The sequence below is a fragment of the Clinocottus analis genome, unplaced genomic scaffold (assembly GCF_023055335.1).
Source record: "Clinocottus analis isolate CAN_PGR_092001 unplaced genomic scaffold, fCliAna1.0.p SCAF_8, whole genome shotgun sequence".
In the NCBI taxonomy this organism is placed as follows: domain Eukaryota; kingdom Metazoa; phylum Chordata; class Actinopteri; order Perciformes; family Cottidae; genus Clinocottus; species Clinocottus analis.
In genome coordinates this window covers 21,042,231-21,065,306 of record NW_027176240.1, presented here as the reverse complement: position 1 = coordinate 21,065,306, position 23,076 = coordinate 21,042,231, and the positions used below count along the sequence as shown (strand labels likewise).

The following is a 23,076-nucleotide window of genomic DNA, read 5'->3' as shown; positions in this document are numbered from 1 at the left end:
AAGAGGCTGGAGGAGGAACAATAGAGCCGTCTGTCTTCCATCGCTGCATAAGTAGTGTTATTATGGTAATGATGGCCTCTGAGCATGCGGGCAGCGTTACCACAGTTTTCATCAAGAGCAAAGGAAGGAGTGGACCGCTGCCACTAAAATATACACGCTGGCCCTTTAAGGCCGCTAATCACTGAAGTATTGAGTAAACATCAATGTTAGATCATCCTCGACATAAAGAAGGGGACCAGACGGCGTTTCTTTAAGGTTATGTTCCACGGCTGGACCTCTCAGAAATATGTGTAATCGTAAATGTCAATGTGATCTTACACCTTTTAGACAAGAATACAGATATTCAAATGTCACAAAAGATGAGCCGCAAGTCCCCCCAAGGAGGGAAAGCCCTTTGAGGCTTTAGTGGGTCTGTTCAAGTAGAGATATGAACCCCAAATGAGTTCTAATACTTGTGTTATTTTATGTCATTTTTGGATTTGTGAAAAGATTTCTTTTTTAAAAAATCACAATAGCCTATTAACAAGGATTTTAGTCAAAAAACTGTGTTGTTCCGTTAAAAAATGGAAAAGTTATAACCTTCATGCCTAAACCTGCTCGCATTGGGGCACGATGGGTAATAAAATTAGCATAAATTTCTCCTTAAGACGCGTGACGCGTCTGAAAAGTAGTATCAGTAGGAAAAGAAAACAGCCCGGCCGCTCTTGAACCTTTCAGGTACTAATATACGAGCCACAAGAATCTATCATACCTTAATAGATTCATACCAACTCGGAGAGTTACGGAGAAATATTTCTTATTGGAATCAGACTTTGTAAAGTGTAGTTATTAATAAAAACGTGAAAGGTTAAGAAAAAGTGAAAAAGTGACGGCGAGGTTTTTGAGGTTACAGAGTTTATGTAATTACATAATCCTAACGGAAAGTTCGTTTTTTTCTGTTGGGATAGAACTCTTCCCACAATGCTTTGCTGTATTTCAGCAATTTAAATGAAGTTAATCAACTTTGTGGTTCTGGAGATCCTGTCGGAAACATCACTGGACTTAATCTATCATTTCCTTGTCTGATAACGGGCGCTGCGGCGCTGGAGGTGCATCGGGCTCAAGAGGTTAAGAGGACTTCAAACGACTCGTCTCAGATGAAGTGATGAGCTATAAGTCCAGCTTTTCATGGCATAAATCACACTTGTTATTGCTGCAGTCGTCTTATCTTCATGTTATTGATGTTGTTCTTCCTTGAGCGCCATAAATGAGATGGAAATGGACCGAGGTGGATGTTTCCGAGCGGTGGAACAGATGAAATATGTGATTAACTTGACAGGAGAACCGAGGTTCTGGAGGAGGGGAACATTATAACGGATCACGATGTGTTCAATGTGATCTTGTAAATTGCAGCGTTGGTGGGAAACTTTAATGAATCCAGTTGTTTGAAGATGTTTTCACAACAACATACATTGATATGAGTAGTTTCACCAGCTCTAATAATACATCATTACAACTACTAATCATTTCAATTGTAAAAAGATGAAATGGATGTTTATGAGCCGGTGATGTTCCCTCGTTGCTGCAGAAGACACGCTCGTTGTGTTCGCTGTGCTCTTGGCGGCCGTCGTGAACAACAAGTGGTTCGTCTGTGCACAATCTCATCGGCTCAGGAGGCGTTCCAGGTCCTGCTCCAAACTGGATGCAGTCCAACGTCGCCGTGTCTTTGAATCGCGGGGCCGAATCGCACAGAAGTGAACTGATCCTGGTTACACAACCTCTGTGTGACTTTGTGTAAACGCTCGGTTTACTGTCCTGGAGGGAAGCAGGAAGAGACACGCACTGGTGTGTACCACAGCTTCCTCTGTAACGGAGTATACGTTCACTTAGATCACAGGACAGAGGGATCATCTGGACTTGTATCAAACGCAGATGCCGTCAGTGCAGCAGCTCACTGCACATGACAGCAACTCTGAATTATGCAAAACACACAGACAGCTGGTCTGTTTGTTAGTGCTGGAGTTCACTGCTCCTCCAGTCAGTTTATTAAAATGCTGATTATTGAGTTGCTGTGACTTCATGTCATGACCATATTTGGACATTGTGTCAATGCACAGTGCACTCAAATAACTCTCTGTTATCTGTGCGTATGACAGTAAAAACATCTTCCATCTTGTATTCATAGAACATTTACAAGCGGTGCACATGTACCTCTAGTAGGTGCTGCGCTTCCCCGTTTCATTGTCCACAAATATCACAAAGAAGCCACATCTCCATGTGGAACAGCTTCCAACTGGCTGAAGGTGTTTTTCTGGTCCAGCTCATTATCGTGTCCGTCAGCAGCTCTGACACTGGAGGGCCGTGAGCTGAATGCAGGTGTTGTGAAGTGAAAGGAGGCCGGGGTCACAATGAGTGTTCAGCGCTGAGCCTGACATCTCAGTTCACGGGGCAAGCGGGGGAGTCAGGTCGATTAGGACGTGACCGTCTCTGGCTATTGTGTCTGGATGATGTCCACGCTCACCCCCATTAACCCCGTCCTCTCTCTGGAGGAGTTATCCACCAGACGTGACTTCCTGCTGCAGGAGCTAACGGCTGCGTCGGGAGCTGTGCCACTCAGTATTCTCCTGCGTCGGCCGCCTCGTCGTCACCGCGAGAGGCCGATAAGATCGGTGTTGTTGTTTCCTCGCTCTCTTTTTTAATGGCTTTCCTTTACGCTCACGGAGAACTGGAAGATAGGACGCGGCCGCTCGCTCGCAGAGAAATGCAAAGAATGCGCGCGTTAACGAGAGCGGATGCAGAGATTTAACACACCTGGAGGCTGCGACACAACAAGGAAACACACAAAATATGAGAGGAAGTCAACAGCAGATGGCCAGCATGAGGTCATGAATCAAGTTTTTCTGAGGAATATTTCTGACGAGTTGTCACAGACAGAATCATGACCGATGATGACGAATCAGACCGAATTTACTTTTTATTTCCTTTCATTCACTCAGCATGACTTGTGTATGTGAGTCAGTTCCTGTTTCGGAAATGTGTTTTTTATTAAATTTGGGTTCTAGTTGTACTAATCCGTAGTGAATGACCTCAACATCATCTGGCAACTGTGTATCATCAAAACCTTTGTGTTTCATGTGTGTGTTCCTACTTTTTGTGGCTGTGTAGCTAGCTCGCTACTGCACGTACGTAGCTACTGCATGTGGGTAGCTAGCTAGCTACTGCATGTGGGTAGCTAGCTAGCTACTGCATTTAGGTAGCAAGCTGGCTAGTGCACTTGGGTAGCCAGCTAGCTATTGCATGTGGGTAGATAGCTAGCTACTTTATGCGGGTAGCAAACTAGCTACTGCATGTAGGTAGCAAGCTAGCTACTGCATGTAGGTAGCAAACTAGCTACTGCATGTGGGTAGCAAGTGAGCTGCATGTGGGTAGTAAGCGAGCTACTGCATGTTGGTAGCTAGCTACTGCATGTAGGTGACTAGCTAGCTACCGCATGTGGGTAGCTAGCTACTGCATGTGGTTAGCTAGCTAGCTATTGTATGCAGTAGCAAGCTAGCTACTGCATGTAGGTAGCAGGTTGGCTCTGGGCACTTTGAACAGGTTACACTGGCAATGCACTCTGGGTAAGACGGCCTGCAACATCCATGAAACTAATGAACCCTCCTTGTTCGGTTAGTATTGTTCTTAAACGTGGAAGTCAAAGTGGATCAACTCATCATATTTAAGCAATAAGGGGCGAGAGGCGGTTCCGTATCGTCAATAACGTACAGTTCAAGGGTTTGCTGGCCCTCCGCATGGAAGTCAGTGAACATCTGAGATGTTTAGCATGATAGGGTCTCCACAGCGGAGAGATAAGTGGACCTCTCGGCCAGAGCATTAGTGAGGCCCATCCGTCTTCAACAGACTGGCCTTATCAGAGCTAATCTGACCTCTGAGGGCCGGCAGTGACTCAGATAATGTGGAATCCAATACCTCATACATCGATGTCACATCTTTCCGCTGCTACCTTACTTCTTCTGCATTTCGTGAACATCTGTCTCCCGGCCACGTGCGAGGTTAAACAGGCTGTTGCAGTTTCACAAAAGTCTCAGCGATTTTTTTCTCTCGCTCGCTTTGGAATTTGAAGGTCTCACATCAAGGCAGTCACACAAAGAAAATCATTATGCCTCCTGGTTTTCTGCTTCTCACCTCGAGTCCCCACCACATGAACACACTCGCTCGCTCACACCCCGAGTATTTTTAACTCTTGCAGAGCTCAGAGTGAGCTCAGCGGCACCGGCTTCATCAACGCGACGGATCTATTTCTTGTCCCCGGCCTAACGAGTAAATTACCATCACTTAGTCCATCACCCGTGTCACAGAACTGAGCTTTTATGGCGCTGACCTCAGTCTGAGAGAGACGGAGAGAGAAAACTATTCACCAGAACAGATGGCAGCCTCAGCTCCGGGCCAGAGAGGGTGGGGGGGAGACTATTTACGCTCTGTGGAAAGAAAGCAGAAAAGCTTCGCCCCAAAGGGGAAAATGAACTGTGGGGTTATTTCAATACTTAAACATAACTTAGCTCTGAGGGGGGGTTAGCAATGATGTCATCTTCGAAGGTGATTCACTCCATGGAAGTGAGTAACTCTGATACGAGATGTTCAAAGCAGGGACACATTATCCTCTTGGACCGAGGTTGCTGCGTATTGTGTTGTTCATGTCCTGGAATTTGAGCGTTTTCATGCCATTATTGTCTCGCAACAACACAGAGGGAGTCAGAGCCCAAGCACTTCATCTTTAACAGCACAAATGGGAATTAATCAGCAGTTAGTCAGTGGAAAACACCACATCTACTGGACGTTTACTGGACGATTTTACATGGAGTTTAAATTTGGTGAACTTTAACAATTTGTTTTTACTTTTTCCAAACGGTCTCAACAGAGCTGAACATGTAAATAAATGATAAATTGACTTGCATTCATAAAGAGTATTTATACAGTATGTAACAACTCAGGAGCTTCCATCGGGTTACATTGTGGTGCGTTCAAGCTCCAGTCAGTAAAAAGTAAATTATAACATTATCATGAAGTGTTGAAATCTAATCTGGCCAAATGTAAATTTTAGTGAGAAATTTGAATAAATCCAGTTGTTTATAGAAGATGTTCACACAGACACATGAATAGATGATTTATAACATGTTTAACTTCTTAACACTAGCTCTGAACAACAATAAAATGATTTATTTAAACTTTATTTTATCAATAAAAATACAATATTTGTGACTTAAGTATCGTATATTTCCATTATATTATACCATACGGTACCATGTATTTGATATTATAATAAATAAAGCTACATTGCTGTACTATGTTATACCATATACTATGTTATATTGGTGTTCTCGATGTAATATATTATGGTATTCTACGCTACTTTTACTACTACCCCTTAAACTATCTTTCATAATATATTATAGAGAGACATATCATGTTCATATGTTACGCTGCACTATAGTATATTATGTTACAGACAAACACTCCCACTCGTATGCTTGAAGGGAGGCTATCAACAGCTTATTAGTGGTTGTTGCATCATAAGATAAATCTCTCCGCCTCCACATTGTCCTCTTATGCATCACACAATGGAGACGTAATGTTGGCGAGCTCCCAAGTTGAAATTGAAGAAGGGTGTAGACTGGAGAGGATTTGACGCTGGAGATGGGTTTCAGGTTCGTTCTTTATGAGATTGTCTGGCGTTTTGAAAAGTTCTCCACATCAGCAACCTGAGCAGACAGCATCGGAGTGTTAAGAGAAGAATAAATGCACACGGAGCCAAAACACTTTATTCTTTCTCCTTCTGACGCAGCAGAAAGCAATGCGCTTTACTTAAAACAGTGTTTGTCTCTAAACAGACTACTGGAGCCAGTGATGTTTGACAGGCATTTATTATTATCTCCTTTATGAGCTGGGTAACATGAAGGAGATCAAACTTCAGAAGAGGTGGGAGGGAAGGTGCACGTTGTACTTTGTGCACGTGGGGCCTGTTTGTTTTATATGTTTTTTGGGATTACGTTACATTTCATTTAGCTGACGCTTTTATCCGAAGCAACTTACAATAAGTGCATTCAACCGTGAGAACAAAGTCAGAACAACAAGAATCAGGAGATTACAATTTATTCAATAAAGTCAAACTACAAAGTGCTGTCAGTTAGAGACATTTAAGAGCTACTAGAGTGCTGCTACTGCGCGACCTTCCTTATACAAAGTGTAGTCTAAAAGATGTGTTTTAGTTGGCAACGGAAGATGTAGACACTTCCTGCTGTCCTGATGTCAATGGGGAGCTGGTTCCACCATCAAGGAGCTGGTTCCACCATCGAGGAGCTGGTTCCACCATTGAGGAACTGGTTCCACCATCGAGGAACTTGTTTTACCATCGTGGAACTTGTTCCACCATCGAGGAGCTCGTTCCACCATCGAGGAGCTGGTTCCACCATCGAGGAGCTGGTTCCACCATCGAGGAGCTGGTTCCACCATCGAGGAGCTCGTTCCACCATCGAGGAGCTCGTTCCACCATCGAGAAACTCGTTCCACCATCGAGGAGCTTGTTCCACCATCGTGGAGCTGGTCCCACCATCGAGGAACTCGTTCCACCATCGAGGAACTCGTTCCACCATCGAGGAACTCGTTCCACCATCGAGGAACTCGTTCCACCATCGTGGAGGTGGTCCCACCATCGAGGAGCTCGTTCCACCATCGAGGAACTGGTTCCACCATCGAGGAACTGGTTCCACCATCGAGGAGCTGGTTCCACCATCGAGGAACTCGTTCCACCATCGAGGAGCTGGTTCCACCATCGAGGAGCTCGTTCCACTATTGAGGAGCTCGTTCCACCATCAAAGAGCTGGTTCCACTATTGAGGAGCTCACTCGAACCCAATCTGTTCGTAGCATGGTACGCTAGTACCAGCGTTTTGAAGCTGGATGCGGGCGGCTACCGGCAACCAGTGGAGGGCACGGAGGAGCAGAGGATTGTGGGTGAACTTCGGGAGGTTAAAGACCAGTCGAGCTGCTGCATTGTGGATGAGCTGTAGAGGTTGAATGGCGTTAGCAGGTAGACCTGCCAGGAGGGAGTTACAGTCGTCAAGGTGCGAGATGATCAGAGCCTGGACGAGGGGATGGCGACACAAGACAAGAAGTCAGTCTCAAAGAAAACTAAAACTGCGCTAATATTTGGGATTGGAAGCCTTCAAAAGAAACACAAAGGAGGCAAACGTTAAAACACTCCAGGAGTTTATGGGCTCGCTCAGCCTCATTATGTCCGGCTCAGGAGCGTCTGCTGAGTCGAATGCGACAGCAAGAGGTAACATTCGATATGTACCGGTCCAGTGTTTGGCTTAAAACCAAACAGCTTGGAACATTTTCTTGCACTCGCCCAACCCTCGCTCGAGCTGTGCTTTGGGGCGCCCGAGCGCTTCTCACTTCCTCTGACAGGCTATTTAAGTGGGCAAACTATGGCCGGCCATTTGGGTAAACCTCACTTCAAGGCCGCGACGTCAGAACCTATTTGCATTGCTGGCTTGCAATGGAGCGTTTCTGGATGCTCCTTTTGTAAACATGCGTCTCAGGGTCTCAGTGGGCTCCAGACAAACTGGCTTGCACAACTTGGGAAGCTAAAGCAAAAGTGTTAACACCTGTTTCAAGGGCCACAGTCAAATGCAGGGTACGACGCGTGTGATGCCCCCATTGTAATGCCGAGGGCCGAGGTGCAATGAGGACAGCGCGAAAGCAGCGTCTGGAACCATGAAGATGCTGCTCGACAATCCCAACAGATAGACTTCGTGACTGTCTGTAGAAATTTGGACAACCACACACAGGAGGTAACTTTTCCTCATGCCGGCAGATGTCTTTCATTAGCCTTTTAGTTTTCCCTTCATTAATCATTTTCACAAATCTCAAAGCCACTAATTAGACTAAAAAGCCCAGTGAGAAGGTGACACACCCTGAGGGACCCTGGGGAGTAAGAGAGGGCCTCTTTCTGAGTCATTTATCCCGGCTTTACACACACACACACAGAGTGAAATGCTTTCAGCAGAGCGCCCAAGTGTGTGTGTGTTTTTGTGTTCTAGTACTTCTGACTTTGTGAGACCAATTTGGAGCTTTAGGAGAGTGATCAAACCTCACAAACTCAACACGTTGGGTCTTGGGTTCAGTATTTATTGTATTAGTGAGATTACTATTAAGATAGCGGTGTGCTTATGTTGAGGACTGACAATATCAGAGACCAGTCCGGATGTGTGTGTGTTATCTGCAATCAACATCCTTTGTATGGTTTTATCCAAACACATCTAAGCATGCATGTGCACGGCTGTGTTGTCTGCAAGACGGGCTTTGAAGTTGATACATGACGCCGCTGTCAAGGTGCTCTGTGCACATGAGCTCCAAACAGCGTTCAGCAAATCACTGTGTATATTGGGGCTGGATTTCTCATTTAAACCTTTCTGAATCAGCAACATTTCAATTTGAGTTCAAAACAATATTGGCACGCACCCAGCTTGGAAGAATCAGATAAAAAAAGGATGCTAGTGCTTGTTGATGACTTTCTATCTCACCGGAAAAACGTCAACTTCTAGGTGATTTGCTACTGAGTTGACCAGTTATGGTGTGCGTCACGTGTCTATGATAGAAACATTAAACTTAACTAGCCTGTCACATGTGGCATTGTTTGACATCTGAGAGACCACCTCTCATGCCACTGAGTCACTTGTTGCATATACCTTTTCTTATTTCCCATGCACCTAGAGCAGTGCCGTCCTTCAATCAGAGGATCGTTGTTGGATCCCCGGCTCCTCTAGTGCACGTCGATGTGTCCTTGGGCAAGACACCCAACCCCACAATTGCTCACCTCAGCCGTGCCTGCAGTGTATGAATGAGTATGAATGGTTAGCTCGCCTTTTAGTGGGCGGGACACTCGAAAAGTGCTCGACATGTACAGTAATGGAGGTTGAACAGCAGCAGTTTTTTAAATTGAGGAGCGGTGAGCCAGGTGGGATATGGACCTTTAAAGACTAGTTTCACATATGTGAGTGTGTGTGTGGTTTGTGTGTATGTGTGTGAACATACAGTTGTGCATTACCAGTTTTACTAAATAAGGTTGGTGCTGAAATTAGATGTCTTTCCCACCTGTAGTTGGTCTAAAACATTAAAAAAGAGGGTTGCCTGGTGAAGTCTGCCTGGTGTTCACACTGTCTATTGACAAATGAAACAAGGGTTGTAAACATAAGGAAAACCTCAAAGATTTTCTAATGCTAAACACAACCAATGCCCAGAACCTGTCCATCCGATGAGAAACAGCTATTATCTGTGCTCAGGCAATTTAAACGTCGACACTGCCACTGCTTTAAGTCAAGATGTCGGCTGCTGAACCTTATTAAAAAGCTCCGACTATAACTCTGTGCTCCCAGACTTAACCACTGATCATCCTGTCTCAATGCCCGTCTGTTGAAGCACCGGTTTCAGTTTCATATTTGGCTTGAAGATTCCCTCATGCTCACCCCTGACGCTGACAATTATTGCTATTGGATGGAACCCAGAGGTCCTAATTCAGATCTCCTAAAGTGATAACCTTAAGACAATAATATAATGGGCAGTTTAATGGGAGATTAACAACTCACTAGACAGCTCAGCTGTGCTAAACACCTGAAAAATGTCTGAAATAGAAATTGAGTCAAAGAATTGGGACCAGGTTGAGTCTCCGGGTGTATTTGGGTGCAGGTATATATTTGTGGTGCATTAAGCCTTTTTGTTGTGGAGGTAAACATGTTCCCCCTCAAATCAATTTAAGATTTGTTTTTCCTATATTACCAATAAATGAATAAATATACTATAATAAAGAAAAGGTGCTAGCATATGTTGCGGTACGGGGCCATTTAAATGGATTACATTTCAGAATACAATGGAGCTCAATGGCATTTGGTTGGTTGTCCAGCATTGAAGAAAGACTCTCCAGAAACACCGCCCTTGTTGCTGGAGACAGTCCACATCCACACAACACAATGTCTTACAGTTTTCATTGGAATTACTTTCTGCTGAAGACACGACAGTGTGGTCTGTGGAATCCACCCATCCCATTTACCCAAATCCCAGACTTATTGGACATGAGCTCCCCTTACTCGAAAAAAATCCAGATTCAACCAATGATTGTGAACGTTATTAGTCATGACTGCAACTGGACCCAATGTGTCATCAACAATGTTGACTTGCTGGGGTGGCGGGCTGGGAAATCTACTTTGTGGCTGTTATGTTTACCTCACTTCTTATTGTGGAACTGCCAAAATACACACATGAGGACACAAGCACAACACATCTCGCTAGCCCACTGCTTCAGTCCACACAAGTTCAATTTACTACTTTCAATCCCTCTGAAGCCAAGCAAGTCAAATTACAAGCACACCAGAGTTTGTTTGTTCGGTGTGAAAAAACCTTTAAAAATCAGAATTTAATCCTTCTAATCTGAGCGTTGTAAATACCTGACAATGCATAAGAGAATGAGCTGCAAAGTGCATTTAAAACCATAAAACGAAAAGTCACTATCATCACTCATGTTCATTCGCCATCTGTTTCTCTTTCCTCTCTTTCTTTTCTCCCTCTCTTTGCTCTTTTTTTGTGTTACAGCCAATTGCATCCCTCAATGCCAGAATGGAGGAATGTGCCTCAGGCCTCAGCTCTGTGTCTGCAATCCTGGCTCGAAGGGGACGGCGTGCGAACAGAAGACGGCGGCCACACACCCGTTTCCAGCCCCGCCCGGGAACGGGCCCACCAACGGGCACACCGCCGGTAACTCCAATGGACACACCAATGGGCACACCAATGGACACACCAATGGGCACACCAATGGGCACACCAATGGGCACAACTTGGTGCCCCAGCGGCCCATTCCCCAGCAGGCTCCTCCCAATGGTTATAACTCTGCCCCTCCTCCATCCAACATGGCCCGGATGAAACTAAGCGTCAAGTCGGCCCCCCAGCTTCTAAGACCTCATTACGTCCAACAGCACATCCAGCAACAGTAAGTACCTTGCTTTATTCGTTCAGGAATAATCAGATGAGCTCCATGGCAGGAGGTCTTCCATTGCCGGGCTGCCCACACATTCTGCTACCAATACTTTTCCACATTATCTCCAGGAGGTTTACACCTGTGACCCTTCCTTGTACGAGCTCATATCTCTGACACCTCGGCCTCCCATTTACTGGCCAATCGTCTCCATTGAAAGAGCATGTGTTTCTGCACACACCTTACATGTTGCATGGTGTCTAACATCACCCTAGCCTGGTACGAGGCTTCATGTGTAGATAATCACACAGGCACAATGACTCTTTGACCCCGTCCACCTGGCAATAACAGACGTCTTGGGTGATCCGTTGATGTGTTTGAGTACTAAAGACTTTGCCAGCTTGGTTCAGACTGCGCAGCCTCCGTCTTTTTTGGTAAAGGGTGAGTGGATTTGTACTTGTGTAGCGCGATTGGAGAATGTCTTGCACTGATTGACCGACAAGCCGCTCTACTGCTGAGTCACAATGACACCACCTTACGCGATTTCAGAAATGAGAAAAAGGAGGAAACGAGAGCTTTGATGACATATTTTCCTTTTGTGAATCCCAGTATTGCAAAGAGAGGATCGCACAATTTACAGAAGGGATTTACCTCTCATTAGCAGCTCTTCTGCTATTGGTTCAGAGCATTTCTGCCATTGGATAGGGCAGAAGATAGGGCAATAATCCTCAGATAAGCAACATCTTTTCAGATCATCCAGGTGGACACAAGCAACATGAGTGTAAGAGATGGAAGAAGTAAAATCACAAATCTGTGCAAAATCTGTGGCGATTCTACAGATTTTGACATGTAAATACATTATTTGGCTCTTAATCTTACAGCACATATATCGTGCAAAGTTTTGGTGCCTAACTCTTGGTATATTCTAGAGTATTCTGGAGCATTTTGTTTTGTCAGAGTCCTCTGTCTGTTTCAGATTTGCAGAATATTCTCTGCCCACATGGAACGTTTTAAAACCATGTTGCACTCAATTAGTTTCACCAATACCACAGAATAATTTTGAAGTATTAATTCCAATATTTTAATTTGAATAAAACAACCAACTAGACAACACAATGGAGCAGTACGCACTAAACGTTCATGCTTGAGGTTTTAGTTTTTGAAAAAGATATTGAACACACAAAGAACATACACATTTACACAATGCAGCAGTGCTGCCAACGTTACTCGCCCTCCTGTTGTTTTTCTACACACATTTGTTGTTCACAGTGCAGCATTATCAGAGATTGGCGACCGGAAAGCATGAATGCCGATGACTTGATCACATATATACATATATCAGTATTAAGCCGCCAGACGCCAGAATTCAAATCCAGCAGTTGATGGACAGTCACCAATAGCCCAATGATGTTATAAGATATCTGATATTTACCAGGTATTTTACCTGTTTATTCCACCTTTACGGGTATAATTATGGATATGAGCTTGGATTCAAATGACCCAACATGAGTTCCTTTCAAAGGAAGTCTGGAGCTGCTGATCTCTCACATTGTAAGGCTGGTGTGGTGCATCAGACGGCCCTGGAAACCTCCTCCTGGAGACTTTAAGGACAGGTCGAACTGGGTACTGGATATATTCTATATTCCACATCAAGAGCCTCTGTGATACCCTCAGTCGAGCAGCCGGACGGCCCGTTGCCCAACAAAGCCCGTTGCCCAACAAAGCATGCACTGCAGAGACGTTCTCCTTTCCCTCCTGCCTCAGTTGGGATGTTGGTGGTGTGCGAGCGGGCTCTGGTGAGGTTCACCGGGTTCATCATGTGTCAGCCCTCGTGGGGAAGAAGACTTGGACCACTTGAGTTTAGAAGTCCGTGGACCACAATCACTGTGGCCAGAGCAGTGAAGGCCGAGACTGAACAGATCCAGCCCCCTACACACACACACACACACACACACACACACACACACACACACACACTTCACTCCCTCTGCCCCGGCTCACTGATCTGTTTATGTAGAGATGAGTGAAATCTTCTCCCTGGTATTCAACTTGTATAAGCAGGCTCTTGTAACCATTCCTTGGACACTCTCCAAACTCTTCTCTTACTTTTTTAATTTAATGGCTCAGACATTGCCAAGCAGGCGGTCATGCAAGATATTTTGTTGAGACTGGAATGAGATCTTATGTTTGGCTGTCACTTTTCTGTCTGTCTCACAGCTCAGGTTTGAAGCTCTTTGTTGCTGCTAAATGTAGCACTAAGCCTCCAGAAATAGTAGAGCTGGTAGCATAGCATGTACAGAATGTACACAAGTACATGTAAGTACTGATCCTTAAACAACTCCACTGTGTCAACGTGCTTATTCCTGCACTTAGATGTGACGAAGTTAGTGCAGTTTGACTTGTACCAGATGCAGATTGACAAAGAGGTATAAGGTCACAGGTTGGGATACAAAACCAAATAGATAGGGAGTCAAAAAGCAGCATGGAAATGAGGCCGGCAAACTCAGTCAGCTGTTAAAAAAGACTGCCAGCTGATCAGATGTGATCAGTCAGCCGACGTCTTGTGCAAGTTGACCATCCTCTTAGGGCTTCATTCCCAAACAACCCGACTCAGAAAAGACCGCACCCGGCTCGCCAGGCCCCGTTAGCGCTTCACACCGGCCCCTCTTTTCCTCAACAGACTGCAGAAATTAAAATATTCTTAAATTACGTTGATTGTAATTTTGACGCAACCGGGTCGGGTTGCACAACTACGCATGTAAATATACACTGACTACCAACAGTGATCTCTTCCAGGAACTTGATGTATTGTCGCACATTGTCTTCTCCAAAACAGAGGCAGCTGCAGCGGGAAGTAGCGGCAGCTGCCTCAAACCGTAGAAACTGCCGCAAAAGCTCGTGGCAACTCGTAGTGGCAACTCGTAAGTGCCGGGGCGTCTTAGAGATGCCACAGGAAATGCCTCTACGAGATGCCGCTGCCACGATCTGAGCTTGCCCTCTCTCCAAGATCGTGCAGAGCCGGTCACAGTCAGATAAAGTGTCTGGAAAGCTGAGGGAGGAGCACAAAGACCATCTGACAGGTGGAAATGGGCCAGAAATGGGAACAGGTGAGCAGGTGAGCAGGTGAGCAGGTGTGCGGGGCCGTCAGCTGATGGGGATCGGCGGGAACGGGGCTCATTACAGGTGAGGTTGAAATGACAGGAGACTCAACGTGCAGGTAGATGAGAGGCTGTTAGTTCAAAGGTTAAACACAAGAGCCAACACAAACGTCTTCATTTAAAGAATCTGTGTCACTGCAACAGGAAACAGTAATATGATACAGCAATAACCACATGGATCGTCATTATGATATAGTTAGAAACGATGCACCTCTCGTCAACACACATTATTTATGTGTGTTGGTTAACACCTCATGAAACATTCTGTATTATCATACACGTGTCACAAGACGATACATTGCGATATATTGCGATACGATATGATACGAAATATTATCTCTATTTTTTCTGAAAATGTAAAAATAGAGCTGAAAACATAAACCTGCTGCGTTCCACCTGGATAATCTAATAATATGTGAATATGTCAGTTGTTCCTGAACCGCAGACAGAGGATGTCCGATGTGCACAGACTTTTAAGCCCTCTGAGGATGTGTATGGCGTAATCACAATCCCATGTGAAGAGCTCCTTTTTTTGTCGTGGTCTCTTTGCAGTCTGAATATAGACTCTACCCCGATACCACCGGATGCCAGTGTGTGTGTGTGTGTGTGTGTGTGTGTGTGTGCACTTGTGCTTGTGTTGCATGCATGTTCACACACACAATCATGTCCACCACGTGAACACAAATTCACTCATAATCCATAAAAGAATGTCCAAAAGGTTTTAAAAAGGATTATCGTACACACACACAGTATCTACATATACATACTGGACATCATAAGGAGGGAAGCGTGCCCTATGCATAACCTAAACAGAATATCTATTTAAGACATTACAAGGTCACAGCAGAGCTATTTACAAGGCTATCATTTTCTGTTTATTTATACCGTGGCAGGGGATCCATCACATGAATGAGATGAACATATTCCTGGTTGACAAATGACCTTTTCCTCCATGTTTATCATCTCCTTTCCTGCACTCTCCTTGTATCCTTCACTGGGCAACCTTGGGAAGGTCATATCTCTTTTCCATGGTGTTACACCGTTATATCATTAATGTTTGGTTTAATGCTTTGAGCCCTCTCCACCTTATGTTTTATAGTCACTATCAAGAGGAAGTTTGCACTTGTACACTAAGAAATGGCCTCATCATGATTGTCATGAAGTTGTGCTTAGTTTTGACATACATTTGGCATTTGACAGCGCGCTAATCTGCTCTCAATAACAATACATTGACTTTGAAAGTCACAGTTTCTGGTGGTGTTGTAGTGGAAAGATAGCAGCACAAAGAGGACATTTCTGACTGAAAACACAGCGCACCGGTCGTGACTAGTTTCACCCCAACACAGTCGTCACTTTGACGCACAGCACCCGAGTTGTGGAGGTAGAGAACGTCCATGCGCCCATCGATGCGCCCATCAATACGCCCCCTACTCGCTCGAAACAAGCACAAAGCGAGTGCACCATAGTATTTAGTTGCTATTTAAAGGGCGCATGATTCAGATGCATTTCATTTTTTAAACAATTTATGGCGGAAATGCTTTTTTATCATGAATAAAAGGGACACGAAACCCTCTGTCGAGCACTGTATTTTCAAACCAAAAGTCTCCTTTTTTTATTTTTTGCCTTAGCGTCTCCTTTCCTCATCCCTCGTTCAGCGACCGTTCTTCAACGGAGTGCCCTGCTAGCCAGTAAACAGAAGATGAAACTCATTTCGTGGCTTTTAAAGGAAATGGGGGATTACATTCTGTAACGTCACCGGCGTTATTTTCATCATCCTCGAGGGACCTTCCCTGGGAATCCATCCAATAGTTGTACCCACTAGGGGTCCATCCAGAAGTAAAGAGCATGAGAACAGGCTGGAAATAGACCAGAGGATAATTAAGGCCGATCCAAAATGCGATTTGACCTTAACAAACCTAAACATAGAAGCAGACTCACTTCCGTTGACTTTTTTCTGTATTTGCGTGGATCCACTCTGGTATAAGACGTATTGACCCACTAACGTGAGACCTGTGGGAATACACTCTAGACGCCCACCTGGACCAAGTAATGCTGCGTTCACACCAAAGCAGTTGTGAATATTCGCAACGCTCTTTCGCCTGACTTTACTTTATGTGGTTAATTCGCATTTTTGCAACCATTCGTCACAGAAAGGGGCGTGGCTACATTAGCCCAAGTTAGCAGCACATAGCCTCACTAGCTAACCTAAACTAACCCGGTCACGTTCCTGTAGTTAGTAGCACATAGCCTCACTAGCTAACCTAAACTGACCCGGTCACGTTCCTGTAGTTAGCAGCACATAGCATCACTAGCTAACCTAAACTGACCCGGTCACGTTCCTGTAGCTAGCAGCACATAGCCTCACTAGCTAACCTAAACTGACCCGGTCACGTTCCTGTAGCTAGCAGCACATAGCCTCACTAGCTAACCTAAACTGACCCGGTCACGTTCCTGTAGTTAGCAGCACATAGCCTCACTAGCTAACCTAAACTGACCCGGTCACAATCCTGTAGTTAGCAGCACATAGCCTCACTAGCTAACCTAAACTGACCCGGTCACGTTCCTGTAGCTAGCAGCACATAGCCTCACTAGCTAACCTAAACTGACCCGGTCACGTTCCTGTAAAACAGTTTTCTTTTCCGCTATCAACCATGGACATTAACTGACTTTACATGTAATTACTCGCACGAATATTTCTCAACTCTGAGAAAACAAAACTGAGCTACTGAGGCTGCTAGTTCATCCTGACCTGACTTGTGTCAGGATGATTTTCAGGTCAAGACACTTCCCTCTCTTTGCTTGATGGATGGATCCATGTTGATAAAACATCACTCACATTTTAACGCCAGAGCATCGCGGCATTCAGTGCCGTCGGCTTCCCCTCTATCTGTTGGTGAGGAATTGATCTGTCACAAAGTTGAGATAAGCCTCTTATCTCCACTGATGTCAGGCTGCATGATTGTAATTCAGAGGACATTTGGCTGAGTGATGCTCTGGCATTCAGTCTGTAGTTCACAGGGCTAGCTGTATGAAGTGTCTTCACCTAATTGAAAAGGTAATGGGAGTAAACACAGTCTATCTCCAAGCAGACCGCAGGCCTTCACACCATTACTTTTATTATTAGAGGATGTAGCGGATGCCTTGTGGTTGCTAACAGCTGACCAAACACAGATGAGCACACATGTACATATATACAAGCTTACTTTTTATTTTTACCACAAGCCAATGCCAGAGTCTGTGGGTTCAAGTAGACTTTCTATTCTTGCTCTGCACACGGAAATAATACACAACAGTCCCATCTGGCAATATGTTGACTCTGCAGTCTTTATTTGAATGTGTTAGTTGCTACATCTCTTCCCATAAGTGTTGGATCTGAGAAAGTAGCTCCAGATGACTGCAGCTACTTACCTTGCATCAAACCATGACAACACCATGAGAGCAGGTGCAGTCTGGACCAATTGTTGTCCAACTACTTCTTAATATACACAATTACACAATTACACACACACACACACACACACACACACACACACACACACACACACACACACACACATATATATATTTTTATATATATATATATATATATATATATATATATATATATATATATATATATATATATGTATACATATACACAGTATATATACAGTTCAGTCGGAAAGTATTCACAGCGCTTCACTTTTTCCACATTTTGTTATGTTACAGCCTTATTCCAAAATGGATAAAATAATTTTTTCCCCTCAACATTCAACACACAACACCCCATAACGACAAAGTGGAAAACATTTTGGGGAGATTTTTTCAAATCTATTAAAAATAAAGAATGAAAATATAACATGTACATAAATATTCACAGCCTTTGCTCAATACTTTGTTAAAGCACCTTTGGCAGCAATTACAGCCTCAAGTCTTCTTGGGTATGATGCTACTAGGATGCTATGATGTTACTATTATGCTATGATGCTACGAGGATACTATGATGCTACTATGATACTTTGATGTTACTATGATGCTACTCTAATTCTATGATGCTGCTATGATGCTTTGATGTTACTATGATGCCACTATGATGCTATAATGCTACTATGATGCTACTATCATGCTATGATGCTACTATCATGCTATAATGCTAATATCATGCTACTATCATGCTATGATGCTACTATCCTTCTATGATGCTACTATCATGCTATAATGTTACTATAATGCTACTATCATGCAATGATACTAGTATCATGCTATAATGCTACTAAGATGCTACTATCATTCTATGATGCTACTATTATGCTACTATCATGCTATGATGTTACTATGATGCTACTATCATGTGATGATGCTACTATGATGCCGATATGATGCTACTATCATGTGATGATGCTACTATGATGCCGCTATCATGCTATGATGCTACTATCATGTTATGATGCCACTATGATGCTGCTATGATGCTACTATCATGCTATGATGCTACTATCATGTTATGATGCTAATTATTTTGATAAGGCTAAATGTTCCTCAGTACATATCTTGGTCACAATAATAATAAAAAGACTATATTTAAGGAGACATGATGGTATCCATCCTCAATTTGAGAACGCACGAGGAGGAGAAGTCTTTTATGAAAACTCTCATTAATGCAGAACACTTAGCATTACCGGACCGGCGCTTGCTAACGATCACATGCTCCAAAGAGTGAATCCACAATGAATGAAAGATGCTGCTGCACTGCTCTCTATGGGATGGAGCGTTCAGGACCTTCTGGTGGCAACACAGTGACGGTTAAGACAGCAGCTGGTTACTGGCAGCTGTCACAGAAAAAACACTTTGTGTAATAAATACATCAAGCTTTGGGAGATCGCCCCCTTTGGTCATCTCAGCCATAAAATGATGGATAGATACTGAACGTTGTTCAAGGCTCTGTAAAAGACGAGTGATGGATGTGCATGAATCTTGTGTTTTTTCCAAAGATATTCTATTTGACGCCTCATGGTGTTCTTCTTCCCCTCCAGCATCCGGCCCATGCACCCAGGCCAGAGCCAGCAGTATGTTCTGAAGCCCAAATACTACCACACACACACCACACACACACAGTCACATGTCCAATCCCAACCCGAGAGGCCGATCCCCCTGACCGTGGGACACAACCCCATCCATGGTGAGTAAGTCCTCCTTCAGATCATCTTTTACTTTCACCTGAACACTGGATGAACATCATGATCTGAATAAAAGATTTGGTCACTGTGGTGTGAAAACCTTCACAGGCCTGACCCTTTTTTGAGGTCCAGGGCATCATACAAAGGATGAAACAAATGTCCTTTTTGGCTGGTACAACATCTGCGGTCTATACATTTTGTTATCTACCAGCCAGCTGGTCCTGTGAGCCAAAAAGGACATTTTATAATAGTCATCAATAACTCCATGGAGTGGTCCATGAACACACTGTTCTGTATGCTTACCATTGGGTTTCTGGGAGGGGTTGTTACTCTACTTGATTATCACCACAAAACCAACAGGCATGAAAGAAAAAAAACAGTAGAAAATATGTAAATATGTAAATTAAACTATTTGTTATTCTGTTTCCTAGTCAGTTTATGGCGAGAAATCCTGTGAATCCCAGAGAAAATGTAATACAACCAACCACTGGAAAACCTTCAACCTTAATTTATCGACATATATATTCATAACACATATATATGCACACAACACACATCTGCTCTGCCACTGGGAGGATGTGGAGAGAATATGGAGCTTGCAATTGGGCAGTAACAGGATTTGTTCAAATTGCAGCTCCGGCGGTAATGGCATAAAGACTTAAGCATTGCCTGCTGCTTGGGGCTGTCAAAAATGAGTTATTAGTCTAATTTTGTGAGGGCAATTTCAGTGTGAGAGTTATAGGAGAGATGGAATAAAATAACTGTGTCATCAGGGGGAGAACCCCTCAATTTGCTGAAACAACAGGGCCTGGCTAGATATAAATGGGCAGAGCCTGGATACCTGTTATCTACCCGCATTAAAGGCTCTGTGCTGCGCAACAGAAGTACATTATCTTTCATTTACGGTTTCAAGTGGCTGCTGACACTCAAAGGCATGAACAGACGACTGCCAATGTGTTACCTCCCCGTGCGTCATGTATTTATAGACGAGCTAATACACCGCTAATGCTACGGCTATGTAAGGCTACGGTTCCTGTGATGGATGTCATTGGCTCGTGGCCGTCACCATTTCTGTCCAAATCATTTGGAGAAAAAAGTTTCTGGAACCAACTTTGGCTGGCGGTCAAGCTCTTACACATCTGACAGATCAACAACGGCTGTAATTCAGCAGCTCGTGGTTGGTTATTGTGGTTTGTCGTAAATTCAAGGCCAACGTCAGACTGGCCAGTGTGCATCTATGAATAGGTCAATATTTTTTCAAAGAGTCTGTAGAGTGCAGTGTGAGTGGTTGTGCCTCTGGCCACAGCCAGGCGGAGCGATATTAAAGGGGAGGTCAGTGTGGACGCTTGAAGACTCCAGCAGACCCAGACACGGCCACAGTGACCCAGACCCAGTTTCAAAATATATCCAGAGCTCGGTTTAACGTCAGCTAGCAGTTTGAAAATGCCAGAGAAATGACCCGACCTTGAGGGGCAACGGGGGCACGAGCACATGGAGACTGAAAGGACCGCCACCAACACTTCTGCATCTTTTATATTCAGGACATCTGTTGGGACATTTTTTTAGAGGGCTTTTAGAAAATTAGCAAGCCGTGCCTCATTGTAAGTCTCACTTTATTTGAACACACTTCATGGCCTAGAGTCTGGCCTTACAGCAGTGGCTCTCAACCATCACCCCTTAATAAGAAGAATAAACTATAGTTTTGTCATATTACATAGTTTTTACATACATATATAGAATTTGGTCTCTGCATTTAACCCATTCATAGCAATTTAGGAGCAGTATGTTGTCTCCAAAGCACCAAGTAGGACTACAAAGTACTAGTTGCCTTGTGAAGTTGACAACTAACAAAAGCAGTATCAACAAATTAAAGTGACAACATCTGTAGTGAAATACTGGACATATCTGGACCCACACATCTAGTTCTGCTCATCATTCCTGATTGTAAGTCACTAAAGTGTAGCCTGCTCACTAAGCTACACCAATCACTGATACTTAATGAATGTTGAGTGACTGAGCAGTGACGGCCCAGAGTGGCTCTTTAACGCACTAAGCGTCTCATACAGACACCAAGTTGCTCACAACATTTGGAGACAGTTTTTAATTTGTGGTTTCTGGAAAGGAAGCATTCATGATTTCATTACTTTCCCCCCTCCAAAATGCAGCAACATGAAGCTCTTCTTCCGTGAGATAAGGAATTAAAAGAATCACACCACCTGCAAGACTGTGCCGTTACATATATATTCTTATAATACGGGTAGATCAAATCGAGCATTCTGATTGGTTGAGAGTGAGTCTCAGGGTGTAGTTTATTCAGACATAAAGTACTGCACAACCTGTTTACATTGACGAGCGTTCCATATCAGTGCATACTCAAAATAACAAGTAGATTTAAATTGTGCGACCATTAGTTGTCATTTCAAGCTGTGTGTTGGGCCTAACAACACCCTGAACAGTACATTATTGACGATACAGTACTGCCTCTCGTCCTGTAATGCTTACATAAAATATAGGTTATCTCACACACTCATCCCCGTGAGCTACAGAAGCCGTGACCCAAATCGAAGGAACATTCTCAACTTTCTTAAATGTATTTAATGAAAAGCTGGTGCAGTTTGAACCTGAGATGCAGAATATGTATGCTTGAACAGTACATTATTGACAATACAGTACTGCCTGTCGTCCCTTATTGCTTGAATAAAATATAGGTTATCTCACACATGATGCGTATGCTTCATAGGAAGGACGCTGGCATGATATCTGCCGGCTAAAGTTACCGTTAGCTAAAGGGACCGTCTGAAAGAAGTGAAGTTTACACAATGTTCAGTCCACTCCTGTGGCTTCACCTCTCCATAAGATCAAGTCAGCAAACATGAACTGAGAGCGCAGACCAGTGAGTCATTCACCAGTCTGTCCCTCCTGCAGATGCGACTCGCACTACGAGAGTCAAGAGACCCGGGGTCAGTTTATGGGACCGTCGTGACTCATGACGGCCTTCCATAACTTTGTGTGATGGAGGAGGGTGTGTGTGTGTGTGTGTGTGAGGAGGCTCGGGCCCAACTAAACATTTGCACTGGAACCCCTGTCCAGTATATCACAGCAACTGTCAATTCGGGGGCCTCCCCACCGACAGTGAATTTGTATATCTTCAAATAGCGCTCTGGGCCTGAGTTAATGGGAATACCACGGCTTTCTCTCTGCCCAGCGTGCAGTCAGCGCTGCACTTTGTGAAAGCAGCAGACGGGGTTTGCTCTTCTGAAACAGGAAGCTCGAAGCCTTTCTCTCAGCCCTGTCCCGACAGACAGCCTGTCAGCAACGGGCTTCTGGTGCCACATCTGGGAAAGCCATTCACCCGTCTCCCCTCAAATATTCCTCAGCTCTCCCACACCGCCAACAACACCCTCAGACAAAACGGTATTAGTCTTGGCCCTGGCTGAAGGTTTGGGCAGAGAGGATCACCTTGCCATCACCGCAATGTTCGAGTGAAAAGTGCCATGATGGTGTGCAATCAGAGAATGGAATGGTGCAAGTATTCACCACCTACTAGTTCGAAGTTCAAAACCTCCAACTGTAGTATAAAATACACGTGTTTATTCATACTCCATGGAAATGGGGAAAAAAGTGTGTGTCTTTAAAGGCTTTTCCTTTCTTCAGATAAAGCCTCTTTGCCCGGGCTTAATCCCTCCTGTGCCATTAGCCTTGAAGTAGCCCTGAGCTAAAACTGTCTCTAAATATAGTTGTTCCTTCTATTTCACTAC

The 23,076-nt window shown here is 44.2% G+C and overlaps 1 protein-coding gene across 5 annotated transcripts in view; it reads left to right on the top strand.

The window, feature by feature from the left end:
* ltbp1 (latent transforming growth factor beta binding protein 1) overlaps nt 1–23,076 on the top strand; it is an 83,812-nt gene that overhangs the window by 3,376 nt on the left and 57,360 nt on the right. For all 5 annotated transcript variants that reach the window (XM_068567490.1, XM_068567489.1, XM_068567487.1 and 2 more), the window contains exons 2-3: nt 10,626–11,019; nt 19,175–19,320. In XM_068567490.1, coding sequence (XP_068423591.1) covers nt 10,658–11,019; nt 19,175–19,320 — 508 coding nt within the window. In that variant the 5' untranslated portion in view covers nt 10,626–10,657. The remainder of the gene's footprint in view (nt 1–10,625; nt 11,020–19,174; nt 19,321–23,076) is intronic.